The following is an 18,036-nucleotide window of genomic DNA, read 5'->3' on the forward strand; positions in this document are numbered from 1 at the left end:
CTCATCCGTGTTGAAATCATTCCTGTGCGCCTGAATCACAACACCATGTCCAAGGTATATTGAGACCATGCCTCAACCTCTGCCGTGGCCATCCATACCGGAGCGGTGAGGGTCCCTTTGTGCGGCCAGTGTAGGCGTCAGCATAAGCGGCCGAACGAATTGCTTAACGACGCAAACTGCCGGCTCAATAGCGAAGATGGCGGTAGAAGTGGGAAACGAGATACCGGAAAGCGGCCCAAATGCCTTTTCGAACATCAAGATGTCGATACCAATCTTGGTATTCGGTAGCATCGCCTTATATAACGTCCTGGAACTCAACTACATGATCGTTATAACATTCAGGAGGAGGAAAAGCGTATATTTTTGGAGTCTGATCGTCGCGACTTGGGGCATTGCAGTCAATGCTATTGGTTACCTCCTGGAGCACCTTCACCTCATCTCAGACGAGTGGGTCTACTCGACCCTCATCTGCGTTGGATGGATCTGCATGGTGACGGGGCAATCGGTCGTCCTCTATTCAAGGCTACATCTGGTCATGTCTGACGACAGATGGCGCCATGCCGTTTTGTACATGATCATCTTCAACGCCATCGCTATGCACGTTCCAGTGGTGGTGCTTGTATACGGCTCGAATTCAGACAGTCCGAACCCGTACTTCAAGGCATATTCGATATACGAGAAGATCCAGTTGAGTGTGTTCTTCATTCAGGAGTGCATCATCTCTGGCCTCTACGTTTGGGAAACAACGAAGCTGCTGCGCGTGACCAAGGATATCCGCGGCAAACGGGGCGCCCGCCGAGTAATGGGCCATTTGATCTTCGTCAATATCGTGGTTATTATCCTCGACATCAGCGTGCTCGCGCTGGAGTTCTCAGATTTCTATACCTTGCAGACCGGCTACAAACCGCTCGTGTACAGCATCAAGCTGAAGATGGAGCTCAGCATCCTCAACCGGCTGGTGGAGCTCACTCGCGCAAACTCACAAGCGAGCTTATACTTCTCCAACAGCAACAGCAACGGCCTGGAGCACTCCATCAACCTCGACACATTCAACACTGGCCCGCAGCGGCGTTTCAGGAGCGATATCAGGGGAGAAGGCATGGGCTACAAGGCATCTGTCGCGACGGGCAGTAGCAATGGGCGGCCGGACCTAGAGGCCAACAACATCAATGGCGCACGTGTTGTTCGGGAGACTGAAGTCTCTGTGGAGCAACGGGTAAATCAGCGCAATGGAAGCGAAGGCCCAACGCTGACAGAGCGGGCGATGTCACAGAATTCAACGGCAAGCGAGCACGACATTACAGACGCGGTGTCGACGTCGTCGGTCAGCCGTTTCGTAGGCATAGCACGGTAAAAGCAACACGAAATAAATCAGTGATGATAATGTTTGAACTCGTTTCGGCCCGCTGCGAACGGGAATTGTGTCTTCCCGGAATCAAATCTCAGTCTGAATATTGCTATTTTGGTAACTCTGGTCATATCAGTGGCGAGGGACACAGGCCAGAGATATCTAACCTAACCTAGTGTGTTCAGTGGGAAAAGACCTCCAAGCTCCAGTGTACTCCATTGCAATGGCTGTCGCGTTCAAACTGCACTTCTTGATTGCGAGGGACCTTTGAATGGAGAATACCTCAATTCTCATTACCCATGACTAGCTCTGCGCTTTCACACATTTGTTCTTTACTTTTACAAGTTTTGCCACTTCTTTCACTCTTCACTCGTCCTATATGATCTGGACCTGTCGCAGCACCAGCCAGTGTGTGCCCACAGGCGCGCGCTATCATGACGTGAGTGACTACTGACTAGCAGCGGGGGCTTTCCGTGGGGGCCTCTCCACTATGAAAACGTCTTAACGTCGCATTAGTCACCATACCACACCATGGCTTGGAATGTGACTCCAGCAGCAGGGCAGGAGGCTCAGGTAGCAAGCTGGACTGCAGTGTTCAGCCACCAGCCTCAGCGCCCCCTCCCCCAAAGGAGTCCAGGCCTTCACAATTCATGGGCATATACGTGCAACCTTGATGCACACAGTCCAATTGGTCTGGTTCGAATCTATCGATGCTTAGCAATAGCAAACCAAGCGGGTCTAACACGTCATTCACATATGCACCTCGTTTTAGTAAGCAGCTCGCATGCTAAGCAGAACTCGTGGACTTCTCAAACACGATAAACAATGAATCTTGATGCATGCAAGGGCGAGTACTAGTACGATTTTGATGAGAAAACAGTGTCGATCCCACGAGCAAGACCGAGAAACCGGGAAGCACGTCTTCAGAAACGACCTACAGTAGCGCGTCAAGCGTTCAACTCGGAGCCACAGCGCCTGGAACCGAGCTTCTAAATGGTCTCATGCTTCTCTTCGAGGCTCGCCTTCTTCTCATCTGATACTGCATGTTCGTGCCCACTGCCCATGCCTTGGAGGATCGACGTGAGTCCTATTTCGCGGTTGATTTCCTCCATACGCTCAAAGTCAGCCGCAGCAGTTCCCTCCGACCCGAATATCACGTCCTATCACTGTGTTAGCGATGCGGACATGGATGAGCTATTGCACGTACCATTTCCTCCAATGTCAGACGCTTGGTTTCCGGCACGAAGAACCAGATGAACCCGGCGCCGATAGTGGTCAAAATACCGAAGAGGATGTAAGTACCATAGCCGATGGTCTGAAGCATGTCTGGCGTAACTGCAGAGTTGTTAGTCCACTCAGTCTCAGCACATGCACACTCCTTTCGAACCCACCTTGACCGACAATAAAGTTATTCATCTATGACTTGTCATCAGCAACAATGTATTTCAAGATTGCCAGCACCATCAACTTACCCAATTACTCGAGGCTCCAAGAGAGACACCGTACGGACGGGTGCTTAATGGCCATATCTCTGCGACCAAAATCCAAGCACACGGTCCCCAGGAGTACCCGAAGTGGACGACGAAGAGCCAGACCATTACCACGGCAGCCCAACCAGATGCAGCCTGAGTGGCCCATTGGTTCGAATTCCTGGCGACAATGACAGCGATGATGAAATGACACAGAGCCATGCCAATGGCACCCACAGCAAGCACAGGTTTCCTTCCTACGCGATCAACGTAGAGAACAGCGGGGATTGTGGCGATGAACATGACGATGCCGACAACGCCGGTAGCCAGAAGTCCAGTTGTAGTAGCCGTAAGACCAAGTTGAGCGAAAATAGAGGGTGCGTAGTACAGAACTGCATTGATACCCGTCCACTGCTGGAAGAACATTGTGACTGTGGCAACAATCACACGCTTGAACATGGCCTTTGTCTGAAACAGAGACTTGATAGCCACGAACTGAAGTTTAAAGGTATTCCAAGCTGTCAACTCGCGCAGGTGAGGGAAATGTTCCGCGATGGTGCGCTTCTCGAACATAGACTGCGCCTTGATCTCTAGGAATTCCAGCTCAACCAGTTCGTGGTTCTCGGGCAGGCCACGGAGCCTGGCCAAAATCTTTCGTGCCTCGGTTTCTCGGCCGTGATGGACCAGCCATCGAGGAGAAAATGGCATGAAAAGCATTCCTACGAACAAAACCACCGCCGGGGCGATTTGCAGGCATATAGGAACTAGCCATGATGCATCTGACTGTGTCGACACATCTGTGCCGCCAATATAGTTTGTGCCAAAGTCGATCCAAAAGCTTACCATGATTCCAAAGGTAATGGCTAGCTGTTGCAAGGCAACAAGCGCTCCGCGAACTTCTGGTGGGGCCACCTCCGAGTTGTAGATGGGCACGATCATGGCAAGACTTCCAACTCCCATACCTGTCACGAATCGTCCTGCAAGGATGACATTATGTCCGCCACTCTGGGCAGTAGCCTGGATAATGACCCCAAGTATGAACACAGTTGTCGCAACTAGGACACCGTACTTTCGGGAAATAGCCTCAGCAAGAAAGCCTGAAAGCAAGGTACCAATCCAAGCTCCAAGTTCCAGAATGGAAGTGAGCCAACCTTTCTTTGTCTGATCGGCGTTAGGATCGAGGGGATCGTATTCGCCCATGTCTGCGAGTCATAAGCTGGTGCGCTTCTGTTCTAGCTTTCCAAAAGCACTCACGGGTTTGGAACGACGGCATGGCCAATACACCAGAGAACATGCCTTGGTTGTATCCGTACAGGACACCACCAATACACGCGAACGCAGCAATACTGAAAACTCTCAAATTCTTTACTAGAGCCGCGGGCCCGGAGGCACCCATTAGGTTCTGGCGACGCTTCAAGGCCGCATCGTAGACGGCGGCACCAGTATCAGCGGCAACCATCTTGGGCTGGTAATTGACTGAAAGCGACTTTAATTGAGCAAAAGGCGGAGCTGAGAAAGTGTTGGACAAGAGGTAAGGGGTCCCTGTCTTATAATTGAGATTGGAGGACTGGTCTCAATCACCTGCAGAGAGCTCGCCAAGATTGTGTGACACTACAAAACGAGGACCGCTTACATTTAATACTACTTCTGCGGTAGTGGAACCGGACGTTATCATCCCAGATGCAAGGTGCAGGATGTCAATCCCACCGCACTTACGAGCGAGCAAAGATCCGCACAAACCAAATGGCCTAACCGGCCGGCCAATGATGACCATTAGGTGTGGACGTGTTCTCAAGCAGCCCCATCATGAGAACCAGGGTACTGGGTAAAATGACCCTGAGCTGTTGCACCTGAGCACAGGTCGGAACTGGAAACAGGTCGGTGCTGAGCACAGGTCGGTACCGAGACAATGTCCAATCTAAAGCTGCGTGTCATCGAAATTCAACGTATCGGTCATAACCCGAGGTCGAACGAGTCCATCTATACTCAAATGACAAGATCGACTGTCATATCCGCAAGATGCCGAGAGCTATACGAAGAGAAGCTTTGTGGGGTCGAGTTTGGAGATTGCGGAGAGACCCCCGTCCGTTATTCTCACATTGCCTGGTCTTCCCCTCATCCGTTGTTACGCTAGCCCCCGGCAGTATTCGTGGAGATGGCGGCATTGGCATTTAGCCTGAATTGCTTGGTACCCTAGAGGTGCAGCCTTTTGCAGAAGGATTGGCGTCTGCATGTACTCATTTGGCGATGATGGCTTGAGTCTCACGCGGAGCGAGCACTACTGTATGAGTACACGAGATGCTGCGAAATGCATGAGTCTCTGGCTGGATACACAAGGGATCTTGAACCGCAGATTTCTGATTTAGATCCTTTGAGCGCCATTTAGGTTCGGGATAAAAAGTCAACACTAAACTCTCTTCTCAAGTCTAGACTAATGGCGAGCGTTCTACAGCGTCATCGTGTGCGGCCAGGCGCTCTCGCTATCAACTACGCTGACAACGCAACTGTAAATGAGCCAGCGTGTCTAACGGGGTGCTACAGGATGCTACAGGCAATGTCTAAGGGAATACAAACTATAGAATACCTTTAAAAAAAAATAACCGCAGTAAAACTGTTACGCCATGTGGGCTTTGTCGATGTCCGCAATCTGCTGTTCGACCATGCCAACATCAATCGACTCTTCTCCTTTGCGAACTAGCTCAACGTCTGGCACGGACGAGTGCTTCTGCCCCTCGAAAATCTCGTCGATCTGTTCAAGCGTCTTGGATTTGGTTTCTACCCAGTACAACGCCTGCCCGTTATCAGTATCGCAATGCTACTAGAGTTCTCGTTGAGATGTAGATACTTACAATAAGTACAATGATGATAATGTCCCAGGACGCGTTGATCATATACATCTTCCAGCCGATGTTGTTGAGACCAACTGGCATCACGAATACCAGAAGCAGTCTACGCAGGGCCATGATCAGAAGCAATGCTTGAACTAACAGTTGGGGATGACTCACGCGAATGCATTGAGTAAGAACTGAGATAGGGCAAGACCATTTGCCCGGATCGAGTAGTTCATGACCTCGGGCGGATAGATGAACAGCAGCGGCGTCCATGCGATTGAGTAGAAGCCTTGGAACAGGAACATCATGGCGACATCACCGTAGATCAGGCTCGAGGAGGCCCCGTCCGGATTATCGGCGTACAGCTTGGACAGCCCACCAATGATGAAGAGACAGATCACCAGGAGTGTCTGGCTGATGAGCGCTGTCGGCTTCCTCCCCAACCGAGATACGAGATGAGTTCCTAGGAGACAGCAAGCAAGGCACCATACGTTCAAGACGACATTCTAGAGTATGCATTAGTGCTAGACTCGATGTAGAAGTCAGGAAGGGAACATGCAGCTTTGAGCTGGTCATTGGTGTCGACGATGCCAGCTGTAGTCAGCTCGGCGCCAAGATAATATGAAGCGATTATATTGCCGACCACACAAGAGAATGGACCTGCGGACATGCCGATCAATAGGCGTTTTCTGGCGACCGGCGTTCTTATAATCTCCAAGGGACTCATAGTCTTTCCGTCCTTCTTCTCCCACTCGATCGTGTCGATAATCTCCTTGTACACAGCAACTGCAACAGGGTCGGATAAATTCCCGCTTGCATTTGTCAGAGCGACGACGATGCGAGCTTCTTCGTAATGACGCTCGTGTACGAGCCAACGCGGCGATTCCGGGCTGTCTCATTAGTATTTCCCGATCGAATCATTCGGATCAATGCAATTGATACTCACATGAAGGGCAGAATGATGATACACAGTAAAGAGAATATGCCCTGTATCAGGGAAGGCGCTCTCCAAGCCCAAGTAGACTCCCATTGACCAGTTCCTAAGGTAACCCCAGCGGCGATCAGGGCACCGATACTATTGAAATGTGAGGCGAGGTTTCAAAGCTGAGTCTCACCGAACTTACTAATAAAAGTCGTTTAAGATTCCAACACCCCATGCGCGCCACCTACTTGGAAATGTTTCGGAAAGGTAGACACCACCAGCAATGCCAGAAAGGGCCACACCGAAGCCTAGGAGAATGCGAGCCACGACGAACATCGCTATCCCATTTGCAGCAGTTTGGAGAATGACGCCAATGAGGGTGATGACAGCGCCCCAGAAGATGGCAGGTCGACGCCCCAAGCGATCGGTGATGATGCCGGAGACGAGTGGTCCAAGACAGCCGCCGATGAACACTGATGCTGTGTTAAGCCCCTTCGTGACATCATTAAGATTGAAGAAGTCGGTGTAGGATGGTAGGATGTTCAATCCATTCAGCATTGACCCGTCATAGCCATTGGTCTGTGAAATGTTAGCCGAGACCGCTCCTCCTCATCGCGATTCCGTCCTTACACAAGAGTTGACAATGGAGCACACCATCAGCAGCCCTGATAATGCCCCAGTGGATTCTGGTACCCAGGCAGGAAGCCAGGTTCCTGTCGCCGACCTCCTCATCGTAAATGCAATATCGAGGAAAACCGACGATGTCCCTAGTTCCCAGTGACGATCGTGCCTTTGATAACTTGATCACCAAAACAATGGCTCAAAGAGATGCAATATGACATGTAGCCCAATCCCCTTGGGCTCAAGTCACCTTTGCTAGACCTGGGCTTTTTGAGGTTAACCATCAGCATGAGGGGTCCGAGAAACCCTCGCTGCCGGTAACTTGACAAAGACCAATGGTTGGTCGAGTTGTGTGGCATGATAATGCTGACTACAGAATAGGATTAGCCCCAGTGCTTATCTGTTATGCTCGTTGGTTGGTTGGCGGGATGATATCTGCCGGTCGCTAAGCTATGGTAGGACATGTGACTCGGCGTTTTCGAGCCAACCGTGCTGTGCGCTGCGTGGATATCATCGGCAAGCAGAACGATGTATTTGGCATTTACGAGTTGGCTTTGATCGTTGCATGCTGGCCAAGCACAAATGTGACTGGTTTCGTTATCGCAATTGGAATATGTTCTGCGGGCTAAATTAGAATGATCATTGCAACGATTCGCCATCCTCTAGGTTTCTAGCCAATCAACTCTATTCACCTTACATTGGTGGAAAACACCAATACCACAAGATACGGTAAATCCCAAGGCGGTGATTAATATGGCGGAAAGGCAAATAGAGTGCGGGAGGTTACCAGGTCTAGTAATGTTAGTGGGAATGCCTGCGGTCAGTTACCTATTATGGGGGATAGGGTGAAATGATGAAATAGCGGCCCATCATCAGAATCCTCTATAAACACTGATAAGAATGCTCCTAGACAACTCTCCCAAAAAGCACTCGATTCATCTCACTATTTTCTCGTTATCTCCGCGGCCTGATTTGCTCTTCCCAGCCGATTGGGCAACAGGTTTTTTTACAAGTTGCCAGCGCGGCTGAGCTGCTTATTTATTGCTAATTGTCGTTGTCTCGTTCACCACGGGTTTGGTGAAGGATCTGTAGACTGAGCGGTATGCAGGTCTCGGGATTAATCATATGTCCGGTGAATTTGGTGAACTGAACTTATTCCAGACAAAGCGATGTTATGCTGGCTCGCCGTCGCTTACAGCAAGGCATTTCGATAGTTTTCGGCTCGAGCTCGATTCAGAACTGGTGGATTGTGTAGGAACGGACTATGTAGGCCGATGGCTCTTCTGGAAAAGACGTTCAACTGTTTATCGCCTCCCATAACATCTGTTAAATACAACATGTCTATGGTTTTTTTTTTTTTTTCTTTTTTTGAAAACCACTGGCCCAAACTATCGGCCAGTGAATTATTGGAGCATATCATGGATTGGCCATCACTGTAGATACCCATTTAAGTACTCCCAGCTCGTCATCGGAACTCATTAAATTTGAGGAACGTCGATTTCATGACCTGAGACTCATAGCACCTTACCTTTCTTTCTTGAGTCTATCTCTTGTAGTTCTAAACTGGGCTAGGCTCTGTGATATCTGAAGTCATCCACCCTCGAGATATTCTTAATCTCACTCGTATAAGAAAAATCGAATTGGCCTCCCCTGCGACAATTGGACAATTCAAGACTAGCACCCTCATGCCAAACGCTCTAACAGATCTCGAGTTCGGCCCTGAGCTTCACTCCCTCCTTTGGGGAGCTCTCTATTGAATGCGAGGTTGATGACGGCGTTGAAAACGACGATAAGGGTGGCGTTAAGTACGATATTAAAGATGCTATGGAGAACTGCATGGAGGGTAGTGTTTTTATAGCACAAATTTGGCTCACGGCTTGATATTCCCTTTTCAAAACGTGGTCACTCTGCAAAGCACGTTTCAGTTCTGCAAACTACTGGGTGCTGGAGTCGTTCATTTGGTTTTCTGGAGTCCCAGCCATTACTTCGTGAACTGGTATTATATTTTATTGTGTTTCAGGGCGCCAGGTGATTTCAGTTCCAACAGAAACGGTATCATTCTTCTGAATAGTAACTGAACTTGCCTATCACAGTGTGTCGCTTATCCTTTTCACGTGGAGGTTCTTTCAGAAGAACCGATTGAGTTGAGATGTTTATAATTCTTTAAGCAAAGAAATCTTTAGTATTGTCATAGCCGTGGGCAGTGTGGACAAACACGACCTGAGCACTAAACACACTACTATGGCTTTCGTATATCGACCTACGGAGAGTAGAATTCAGTGCTACCTTAACTAAAACTAAAGAACAGTCAAGACAGTCGGCAAAAATGAATCATTGTGGTTTTATCAGCAGTCTGTACCGTACAGGACCAGAGGAATTAAAACCTATTCATCCACCGTTCGCTTGTTCTGCGGAGTCGCCGGATAAAAAATTACCATCCTTTTTGCTTCGCTTCCCAGCCGTCACGTTATCACTTTCTCTGCGTGCAAGTCGTTTGTCGCGAAAAATCCCCTGTTCTTCCCTTGCACGTTTGATCTGGTCTGAGCTAAGCACTGCGCAATTCTGAATGATTTCGTCTTCATCCCAGATGAAGCTTGGCCATATTATGACCCCGAAATTCTCGAATTCTACCATCCGGGATCCTTTCTTCGCCGTTCTTGTGCTGTCGGCTGACGAGATGCTGGTGCCATCGGTTTGCCGTGCTTGGCGGTTTTCTATCTGGAAGTAGGTTGACAACTGATTTAGCTCATCGCTGTCATCAACGTTGAAACTGATCTTGATCCTGTCTTGTAACCTTTGCAATCTAGTCCAGCTCTCGCAAGTTTGAGTGCATAAAGTGCGAAGCGCTATCCGAAAATCATGCAGACTGCTTGGAAGAATCATGAAGTCAATCAATCTGATAATATCATGAACGCACCGGTCAATCCTTTTGTCGATAATGTCCTGTTTCGGCTGTACTGGCATAAGCACGGCTCGGATGTGAGCCTCTCGGTCTGGATCGTCTGAGGCCAGATCGGACAAAATTTGGCACAGGCCATTGTGCTCAAGTAGATATGAGGATTGAAAGATGTGTTTCTCAAACGACCTTGCAATGTCGTAAATTGATGCAGCTACTCTCATAAACTTCGCCTGCTTGGAGTTCGAGTTGAGTAAAGGGATTGAGTGCGAGGATCGTCCAGTTGATGCAACTGGGATTGTGGCCAAGACTCCAGACTCAAGCTCGACATTGACATAGGATAGCACAAACTGGCAAACTGACAACAAGATGCCTTCAAGAATGTTGGCGCTATACGAACTTTCATCAATCGCAGGTTTGATACAATGTGCCAAGGAAATAGACTTACACATCATTCTTTGGCATATTGATCACGCTACTAGTCAATGAAGTAAACGTGTCAAGAGATTCCTTCGTCTCTCGGAAGTCTTGCTGCAGTGCTTCAAGATGGGTTTGAAGCTTCTTTTGTGCAGAATTAGCGTTTTGAAAATTTGTCGACTCTTGCGATAACATTTGTTGAAGTTGAGTAATATGATCCTGTTTTTGTTTGGATTTTCTCTGAACATCGGAGACAATTGTCTCGTTCTGTTGAAGTTGCTTTTTCAATGTGGCTATTTCTTTCAACATCCTGTCATGCTCCTCAGCCAGCGCCTGGATCTCCTTTTTACGGCTGTCAAGATCTGAACGGCTCTTTTTGGCAGCCGTTTCAGCTTCAGTGACCTTGTGGTGTAGATCTGCTATGGTGTTAACTAGACCATCTTTTGTGGAAACTAGTTTTACATTGTCCTTTTCCAGCCGAGACTTGTCATTTATTAGGTTGGTAATATGCTGGAACGACTTATCGTTGGCCAATTCACGAAGACTTTTGCTGAAAGTCTCAACTATTTGTGTAGGCTCAGAAACTGACGCCATTGTGCAAGGTGAGTCAGGAGTGAGTGGAAATTGAGTGATTAGGGATGTCGAATTCGTTTGTTTTTGCACTCATTTACTAGAGACAGACTTCTCTTTATACCTCAGCAATTCGCAATTGCCAGCTGCATCATTAAATCGCGCCATTAGATTCTTGACATAGCCCCATGCGGGTATTGGGATCTTCGCATCATCGCTTGGATAGAGTTCAATGTGCATGTGCAATGTATCCCGATGCAGTGAACAGCAAATAGGCAATTTCAGAACGAGGCTGTTATTTCGGTAAATGAAATGGCGATCGAATTTCTGAAATGAAAGTGCATGAAGACTATCTCATGCAGCGGCGTCTGCAGTCCCAACGTAACAAATCACCATGGTGCAATCAAAGTTTCTGACCATCCTGCCAGTTCTGCCTTCCCATTGTGTTTTACCTCATCATAGCAACCAGCGATTGGTTCATCAGTTTCCACGTCGTTCAACCTGATTCCTGTTTCTCAGCGACCAATCTAAGCGAGCTGCACAGAGGTCGATGATGCAAACAAGGCTGCACAATGCACTGGGGACGGGTCGTTTGATGGGCCTCCCGCTGAAGTTAGAAGGCGAATAAATGGGTACTCAGATATTGGTGGATTGGGAATACCGGTAATGTACCCTCCAGAACAATGAAACTTGACTAGGCAAATGCATTCTCCAATTTGAACTACAGCTGCTAATCCAAAGCTTGGCACAAACTTTGGCGCATCGCACGACTGATTACTTCCCCTTGAGTTCTGTATTTTCTATCACTTCTATCATTCCGATCGGGCAACCCATTTCACGACCCGATCGGCCCGGGAAGGTTATTGCAATAAATTTATTACCCGGGCCCATCTATTCGCTTTTGTTGGGTGGCAACACAGAGAACGCATATCAATACTGCATAACGTTGGGCCGTCATACAGCTAAATGTAACCATGCTGCAGAGTATTTTTGTAACATGCAGGAAGATAGCATTACATGGACGCCTTAGCGACTGGTTCGCATACCCGACAGCTTCGGTTTAGCCATAGCCAGAGCCGTTCAACGACGATCAGCCTCGACCAATTCCGTTCATGGACCATGAAATATGATGGAATCCCAGATCTGCGACATATGGTCCAGCTGGACTCAGTGGTTATGCCACGACAGATTTCTTACAATTGCAAACATAGCTGACCACACTGTTCTCCCACGAAATTCAAAGATGCATACAATCCTCGGGCCTGTACTGTCGACGATCATGCGTTCGTGCGGCACCAAAACTACTTCAATCACCTACTGGGGTATTTGAGTGGGATGATGTAGCCATGTGGGGGGTGCAGATTTCAAGTGATCACATCAGTGCCGACCGCATCAGTCCATGGTTATATGTTCATGTCCTTAGCTACTTGAATTTCTAACGTCCATGTTAGCTTGTACATCTATCTGTGAAAGCCTGTCCGATTGTCCAGGTAGACAGATTTTCAGTCATTCGAGGCAAGACGTGAGTCTTTCTCACTATCTACATCAGGATGAGGGGACCGCTGGCAGAGCGCTGGGCACGTGGTTCGGTAGATCGGTCAACTTGCATAAAGATTCCGTGCCAGTCTTGCACCTAACACTTTGTTCTACAACGCAATCGCTCTCTTTCACCTCCTATTGGACGTTTTGCAACATATAGAAAAGGTTCAGGCATACATGCTCTTAGCTTGCGGCAAAACATTAGCGTAATTTAGTTCTGCTGGTGGCCAATTAGCAGTAGAGTCGTCATGTTGGAATAAACCCAATGTGCAAGTTGCCCCGAACTAGAAAAGTTCGTGCAATGTGGGCCTATGTCCATCAGTCACATTCGTAGTATCCTATCTGCGCTGTAAGGCTGTTATTTTACATAGCCCATCATGCCCATCTGATTACCTGCATATACGAGATGCACGCTATTCTTGCCATGCCAGGTTTCATGAATAAGTATTGATACTGAAGTAAAGCAAAGTTATGGGTGCGCATCTCTGCATAGATTGCCTACCTCAGCAAGCTTAACATCTACGGTTATCATCTATTAGATGCGACAGAAGAATCTGTATCACTACTTTCACAAGCAAGATACTTAGATTGATCATTGCCTGCGCTCAAGTCCTCCCATGTAGACTCTTCCCATATTGACTGGTTTTGAATTTGTTTCGAACGCCTTCGTCGTGATCATTCTCTCGGAACCATACTCCATCCATCCATTGCTCTTATTTGCTTTTTTCCAACTCATCTTCGCTACTTGTGGGAAGTGCTTTAAATCCGATAAGGCGACCTATGGTGCCATTGTCAAAACTGCTGACGACGATACCAAAGCAACTAGTCTATAATGGATATCAAGGATGTATCTGACGTTGACAACTATCGCGAATTTTTCGACCGGGTCACGAGACTCGCGGAACGAGCAAGTCGTCGAAAGGGAGAAAACCCTCAAGACCACCCTCCCCCGTACCTCGTTGTAAGCCAGTTCATGATGAGTCTCAGTCAAGCAACTAGCATGGGCACCAAAGGCAACCATACTATTTCGACGTCGCAAGTACCGCCGTATTATTATCCTTGTGTCCTTCCAACACATAGACTCACGCCTTTAACGATATCAAGCATGACACTTGAGCATCATCATAGAGGCAATCTAGCTCTGATCCATGTCCTGACACCGCCGGATCGAATGACTGCCGTCATGGCTGTCGTAGAGGATGAGGAGGGTACCGCCGTTCTGCTCCAGCTGTATAACCAGCCTGAGGAGCCCAGGGTCAGTAAGGAGTGGATTTTGCGGGTAGGAGATGTCTGCATAATTAAGGAGCCATTCTTCAAGGCAACCACCTCTGGCTCATACAGTTTGCGAGTCGATCATGTCAGTGACATTGTGTGGCTAAAAGATACGGACGATCGCATCCCATTGAAGTGGAGAAAGCGAGTCCTGTGTCTCGATGAGACTTCCAAAGACATCCGGAGGCAGGGGAATACAGCAGTCCACAATCAGAACTGGACTGAAGCAGAGTATTTGTATGTTGCTGTCTGCGCTGGCCTATATTTAGCAATGAATTACAAATACTGACTAGAACTTTAAAGGTACACGCGAGCCATCTGCATCGCCACAACACCAGAAGAGCAGCAGTTGGCCCATCTCAACCGGTCTCTGACCAATCTCCATCTCAACCGACCAAAAAAGGCTCTTTACGATGCATCCAAGAGCTGCGAGAGCGATATTGAACCAAATGAGAAAGCTCTATTCCGTCAGGCTAAAGCATTCTACTCGCTCGCAAAATTCAAACTCTGTATGGAAAAACTGATTGTCCTTGTGCGCTGCAATCCTAGAAACACAGATACTTGGGCGGAGATCAGACGCGTCAAACAGCGACTCTTAGAGGAGGAAACAGGATCATACGATTTCGCAAGTATGTACAAACAAGCTGAAGCCACACCACCTTTGATCGACTGCGCAACGTACGTCGGACCGGTGGCTGTTCGCAACTCAGTCGGTCGTGGCAGAGGTCTATTCACAACACGGGCGGTTAAATCAGGTGAACTTCTGTTTTGCGAGAAAGCGTTCGCATATAGCTATGCTGGCGATGACAGCTCCATCGGACGTTCGAACACAACTATATTGATGAACTTGAGCACTGGAACTATTTGTGTTGGCGGACAGGCACACCTTATTACACAGGTTGTCCAGAAGCTATATCACGATCCTTCCGAAGCAAAGGTCTTCATTGACTTGTATCATGGCGACTATACGCCTGTGAAAACATTTGAGGCTGACGGATCCCCTGTGGTTGATACGTAAGTGGTTACCTGGAAATACTCTATTATGAGATTGACTCTAATGAATAGCTCAAAGATTCTTCGTGGCGAAGATCATTCAGCTGAACTGTTTCGGAGCTCCTAGATCTAGCTACAATTCCATCGTAACCGATCAGAACTATACCGATACTAAGGAAAGTGAAAAGCCTACATCTCACACTACATGCGGCATATGGTCTCTCGCATCAAGAATCAACCACTCATGCATTTCTAATTGCCGTCGGTCGTTCATTGGGGATATGCAGATCGTGCGGGCTTGCCATGACATGGAAGCAGAAACGGAATTGTATTTTGCGTACAGACCCGCTTTGCCGCACCAAACCTATGAAGAAACTCAGAAGGGTCTCTCGGGTTGGGGGTTCAACTGCTCTTGCGCCTTGTGCTTGGATAAGAAGTCCACTTCTCGAAATACAATCCAGCAGCGCAAGACTTTGATCAGCGGCCTCAAAGCGATTTTGAGGCCAGAAGCATCGATAACGCAGCTAACACGTGCAAGGAAAACACTCGAAAGCCTTGAGAAAACATATACAGCCAGGGAGAGTGTGCCATTGGTGCCACGACTAGAGCTGTGGGACCCGTATTTCGCCCTAGGTGCAGAACTGCTTGATAGGAAAAGGTCACCAGATGGTTTGGAAATGCTTCTGAAGGGACTGGAGGCTCTTGGATTCAGCATTGTAGCCTGCCCCCCGAGAAATGGTGTTGACGAGAAAGACTGCAAAAGGGCAACACTGGAGATCAAGCGTTGGGGACAGGCCAACGATTACACTGCCTCTACATTTTTTCGGATGATGCACGCCTACGAGAAACTCGCGCCGGAGCTCTGTGAGGTTGCCAAAGAGTACGCCAGTGTTGCATACAGTATTTGCTATGGCGAGAAAGAGACGATTGGTATACTGAGTCGGCATTGTTCATAGTTCTAGGGGCAACAATCAGCTTGCAAGCTCGTTCGGGGTACAATAATTGCGATAGGCCTCTTACTTTCTACGTTTTATCATAGCTATCATAATTATAAATACACGTTCCGATTGAAGTAAAATATATGAGCCAAAAGCCTCAGCTATTGGCCCGGCGCTACACTATACAAATCCATTCTCAGATGAAAAGAAATCCCAGACTGAATCTATTGTCGCTATTCCAAGATGTGCGCCCTTGCAACATACAAGGACTGCTTAGCAGCAACCTTCTTGACAACCGCAAAGACCACAACAGATGTCGCATCCAGCCTCTTCTCCTCCTCGCAAGCTCATATCTGGTTGAGGCTCAGCAGTCTACACGTGACTTGAATTAGCAAGATGGTTGATTGCACGTTCGCTATCATAGAGTATGGATGCCTGATGGGAACTCACAGGCTGCTGAGTGACAACTTCATTTGCGGGGGAAGCATCCATGGGTGATTGTTGTTGCATTTCCATCATGGCAGGCATTGTAAGTCGATATGTATGAGTTATGAGTAAAAAGTTCTAACAGTAATTTTGCTTTGTGGTGGTGCTTCTTGATCCTGGCGCTTTCTAGTGTGGGTTATTTTCTTTTTGGATTGCGACTTCTTCCATGAAGCTGGCTTACTGCCCGCCAAGGAGTATTACAACTATATAGCAACAGCGGACCCTCTTCCGTGTGGAATGACGTAGACTGTGAGGGTCTTCACCAAAACAAGGAAACTCAGTAAGTCTGTTAGACATGGTTACGGTGTACACGAACGATTCTGTAGCGAACTCGCAAATACCCTTGCTCCATCCCGATCAACCGTGGAAGCGCAGTCCACAACGCCCTTAGTGACCCACAACTCGAGATTCAGAGGCTGCAATCCCACCGTTGACGTCCCAGACTAGCTGAGACTGGAATAGACGGTGATGAAGTTGCGTTTCGGCAGCGTTTGCAACAAAGTCGTTCAAGCAATTGGTTGATGAACTGCCAATCATTTCATCCCGTGCGCATGGGGCCTGCCAAGTCCTGCCAAGTCCTGCCAAGATATGCCCGGCACTACGTTATTTAGTGGATCCTTTTAATCGTGGCAGTGCCCTGAAGCTTAGCAATTCTTTGAATGCTTTGTTCAGTCGCTCCAGCGTCAGAGGACCGGACTTTCTGAGTTAGATAGCAGCTGGCCATGCTGAATATTTTGTTCAATCATGTGCAGTCCAAGCCACAAATGCTTGTTTGCATCTATCACAGACGTATTGATTTGACGAAGGGAGATCTAAAAGCTGAGATCCGTCCTCGAGCAGACAGCACTGCGAGCGCCCGGCTATCTCATAGACATCTTATTGTCTAGCTAGTCTTGACACACACGCAAGTCCCTGCTACGTGCACTGCAATATCTGTCGAATGATAGTTATAACTCATCAGTAAAGAACTAACGTCGTTGCGCTGTAAAAGGGAAATGAGAAAACAATTTAGATAAGAGGAAACTCGCGTCTTGCAATGGATTTGGTTGCTGCCGTATATATTATCCGCGGTGCATGATCTGCGCTGACAAAACTCTGCTTATGCCAACATCCAGTCCTAATGGGCTTCATTGTCCAAGGGTAAGCTTGGTGGAAATATGTATTGCCTATGCTGCAGATTTGTCCGGTCCTATTGCATACGATTGTAGCAGCTATAGATTGGACTAGTCGGATTCTTTATTTGAATGATCCCTACCACGGAACTTCAGAAGTCACGTCACAAATTACTGCTGTTTCCGAAGTTTTATGTCAGGCAATCATCAACCCACCCGTTCTCCAACGCAATGAAGTCATTGTCATTGGAGCATCAGCATCGTAAACATGGTTATTGAAACAGATTGTGTCATCAGCCCCGACTACGTTGAAAATTCTGGGCTCGACAATCATCGTCGCGTCTCGAGGGACAGAGTTCAAGACTTCTTAGATAGAGTTTTATGACTTAGAATGAAACCAAGTAAGGTGACTCATACGAGCTAGAGGTGACTCGTTCTATATGCTATGTACCTGAGGCACACGGAGAAACTCTCCGAAAAGCTCACCATTGCATCCAGTGGCTCTGCTCCGATGGATTGTATCAGACGAATATTTTGACACTTACGCGACCCTGGAACCGGGTGCAAGGTATTAGCGTCTCCAAAAATGATGTTACGAGTAAGGCTAACATGATTATCAAAT

At 48.0% G+C, this 18,036-nt stretch overlaps 5 protein-coding genes across 5 annotated transcripts; 2 read left to right on the forward strand and 3 right to left on the reverse strand.

Annotated features, from left to right (window-relative positions):
• Window positions 1–259: 259 nt before the first annotated feature.
• On the forward strand, window positions 260–1,054 carry BKA67DRAFT_497523 (uncharacterized protein; the record flags this gene model as incomplete). Its single annotated transcript, XM_046097051.1, has 1 exon — window positions 260–1,054. A coding segment is annotated over one exon (795 nt), but the record flags the coding sequence as incomplete, so codon positions are not given.
• A 1,199-nt stretch (window positions 1,055–2,253) lies between these two features.
• Window positions 2,254–4,614, reverse strand: BKA67DRAFT_113384 (general substrate transporter). Its single transcript, XM_046094908.1, has 7 exons — window positions 4,534–4,614; window positions 4,451–4,464; window positions 4,072–4,293; window positions 2,821–4,019; window positions 2,740–2,764; window positions 2,556–2,683; window positions 2,254–2,508 (listed from the first exon to the last, which is right to left on the reverse strand). Exons 3-7 carry the CDS (start codon window positions 4,274–4,276, stop codon window positions 2,338–2,340), a joined length of 1,728 nt encoding a protein of 575 aa, XP_045951994.1. The 5' UTR covers window positions 4,277–4,293; window positions 4,451–4,464; window positions 4,534–4,614; the 3' UTR covers window positions 2,254–2,337.
• Window positions 4,615–5,191: 577 nt separating this feature from the next.
• BKA67DRAFT_113309 (putative hexose carrier protein) lies at window positions 5,192–7,540 on the reverse strand. Its single transcript, XM_046094907.1, has 7 exons — window positions 7,201–7,540; window positions 6,773–7,149; window positions 6,595–6,723; window positions 6,208–6,538; window positions 5,823–6,154; window positions 5,667–5,766; window positions 5,192–5,608 (listed from the first exon to the last, which is right to left on the reverse strand). Exons 1-7 carry the CDS (start codon window positions 7,300–7,302, stop codon window positions 5,432–5,434), a joined length of 1,548 nt encoding a protein of 515 aa, XP_045951995.1. The 5' UTR covers window positions 7,303–7,540; the 3' UTR covers window positions 5,192–5,431.
• Window positions 7,541–9,429: 1,889 nt separating this feature from the next.
• On the reverse strand, window positions 9,430–11,419 carry BKA67DRAFT_113482 (uncharacterized protein). The gene is made up of 2 exons (XM_046094909.1): window positions 10,536–11,419; window positions 9,430–10,477 (listed from the first exon to the last, which is right to left on the reverse strand). Exons 1-2 carry the CDS (start codon window positions 11,096–11,098, stop codon window positions 9,580–9,582), a joined length of 1,461 nt encoding a protein of 486 aa, XP_045951996.1. The 5' UTR covers window positions 11,099–11,419; the 3' UTR covers window positions 9,430–9,579.
• A 2,014-nt stretch (window positions 11,420–13,433) lies between these two features.
• Window positions 13,434–15,913, forward strand: BKA67DRAFT_585158 (uncharacterized protein). Its single transcript, XM_046104189.1, has 3 exons — window positions 13,434–14,122; window positions 14,189–14,899; window positions 14,958–15,913. Exons 1-3 carry the CDS (start codon window positions 13,446–13,448, stop codon window positions 15,832–15,834), a joined length of 2,265 nt encoding a protein of 754 aa, XP_045951997.1. The 5' UTR covers window positions 13,434–13,445; the 3' UTR covers window positions 15,835–15,913.
• Window positions 15,914–18,036: the final 2,123 nt, after the last annotated feature.

This window comes from Truncatella angustata (genome assembly GCF_020726525.1).
Source record: "Truncatella angustata strain MPI-SDFR-AT-0073 chromosome Unknown BKA67scaffold_11, whole genome shotgun sequence".
Lineage (NCBI taxonomy): Eukaryota > Fungi > Ascomycota > Sordariomycetes > Amphisphaeriales > Sporocadaceae > Truncatella > Truncatella angustata.

What these genes read in the sequence shown, in the direction of transcription:
- BKA67DRAFT_113384 (XM_046094908.1), bottom strand. Translation starts at nt 4,276, where the DNA reads ATGGTTGCCGCTGATACTGGTGCCGCCGTCTACGATGCGGCCTTGAAG. An exon ending in CATGCCGTCGTTCCAAACCC is followed by an intron (nt 4,020 to 4,071) that starts GTGAGTGCTTTT and finishes TATGACTCGCAG; the next exon opens with ACATGGGCGAATACGATCCC. An exon ending in TTGGAGCCTCGAGTAATTGG is followed by an intron (nt 2,765 to 2,820) that starts GTAAGTTGATGG and finishes GACAAGTCATAG; the next exon opens with ATGAATAACTTTATTGTCGG.
- BKA67DRAFT_113309 (XM_046094907.1), bottom strand. Translation starts at nt 7,302, where the DNA reads ATGAGGAGGTCGGCGACAGGAACCTGGCTTCCTGCCTGGGTACCAGAA. An exon ending in GCTCCATTGTCAACTCTTGT is followed by an intron (nt 7,150 to 7,200) that starts GTAAGGACGGAA and finishes AACATTTCACAG; the next exon opens with ACCAATGGCTATGACGGGTC. An exon ending in ATCTTAAACGACTTTTATTA is followed by an intron (nt 6,724 to 6,772) that starts GTAAGTTCGGTG and finishes ACATTTCAATAG; the next exon opens with TATCGGTGCCCTGATCGCCG.
- BKA67DRAFT_113482 (XM_046094909.1), bottom strand. Translation starts at nt 11,098, where the DNA reads ATGGCGTCAGTTTCTGAGCCTACACAAATAGTTGAGACTTTCAGCAAA. An exon ending in AATATGCCAAAGAATGATGT is followed by an intron (nt 10,478 to 10,535) that starts GTAAGTCTATTT and finishes AAGTTCGTATAG; the next exon opens with CGCCAACATTCTTGAAGGCA.
- BKA67DRAFT_585158 (XM_046104189.1), top strand. Translation starts at nt 13,446, where the DNA reads ATGGATATCAAGGATGTATCTGACGTTGACAACTATCGCGAATTTTTC. An exon ending in TGGACTGAAGCAGAGTATTT is followed by an intron (nt 14,123 to 14,188) that starts GTATGTTGCTGT and finishes AGAACTTTAAAG; the next exon opens with GTACACGCGAGCCATCTGCA. An exon ending in GGATCCCCTGTGGTTGATAC is followed by an intron (nt 14,900 to 14,957) that starts GTAAGTGGTTAC and finishes AATAGCTCAAAG; the next exon opens with ATTCTTCGTGGCGAAGATCA.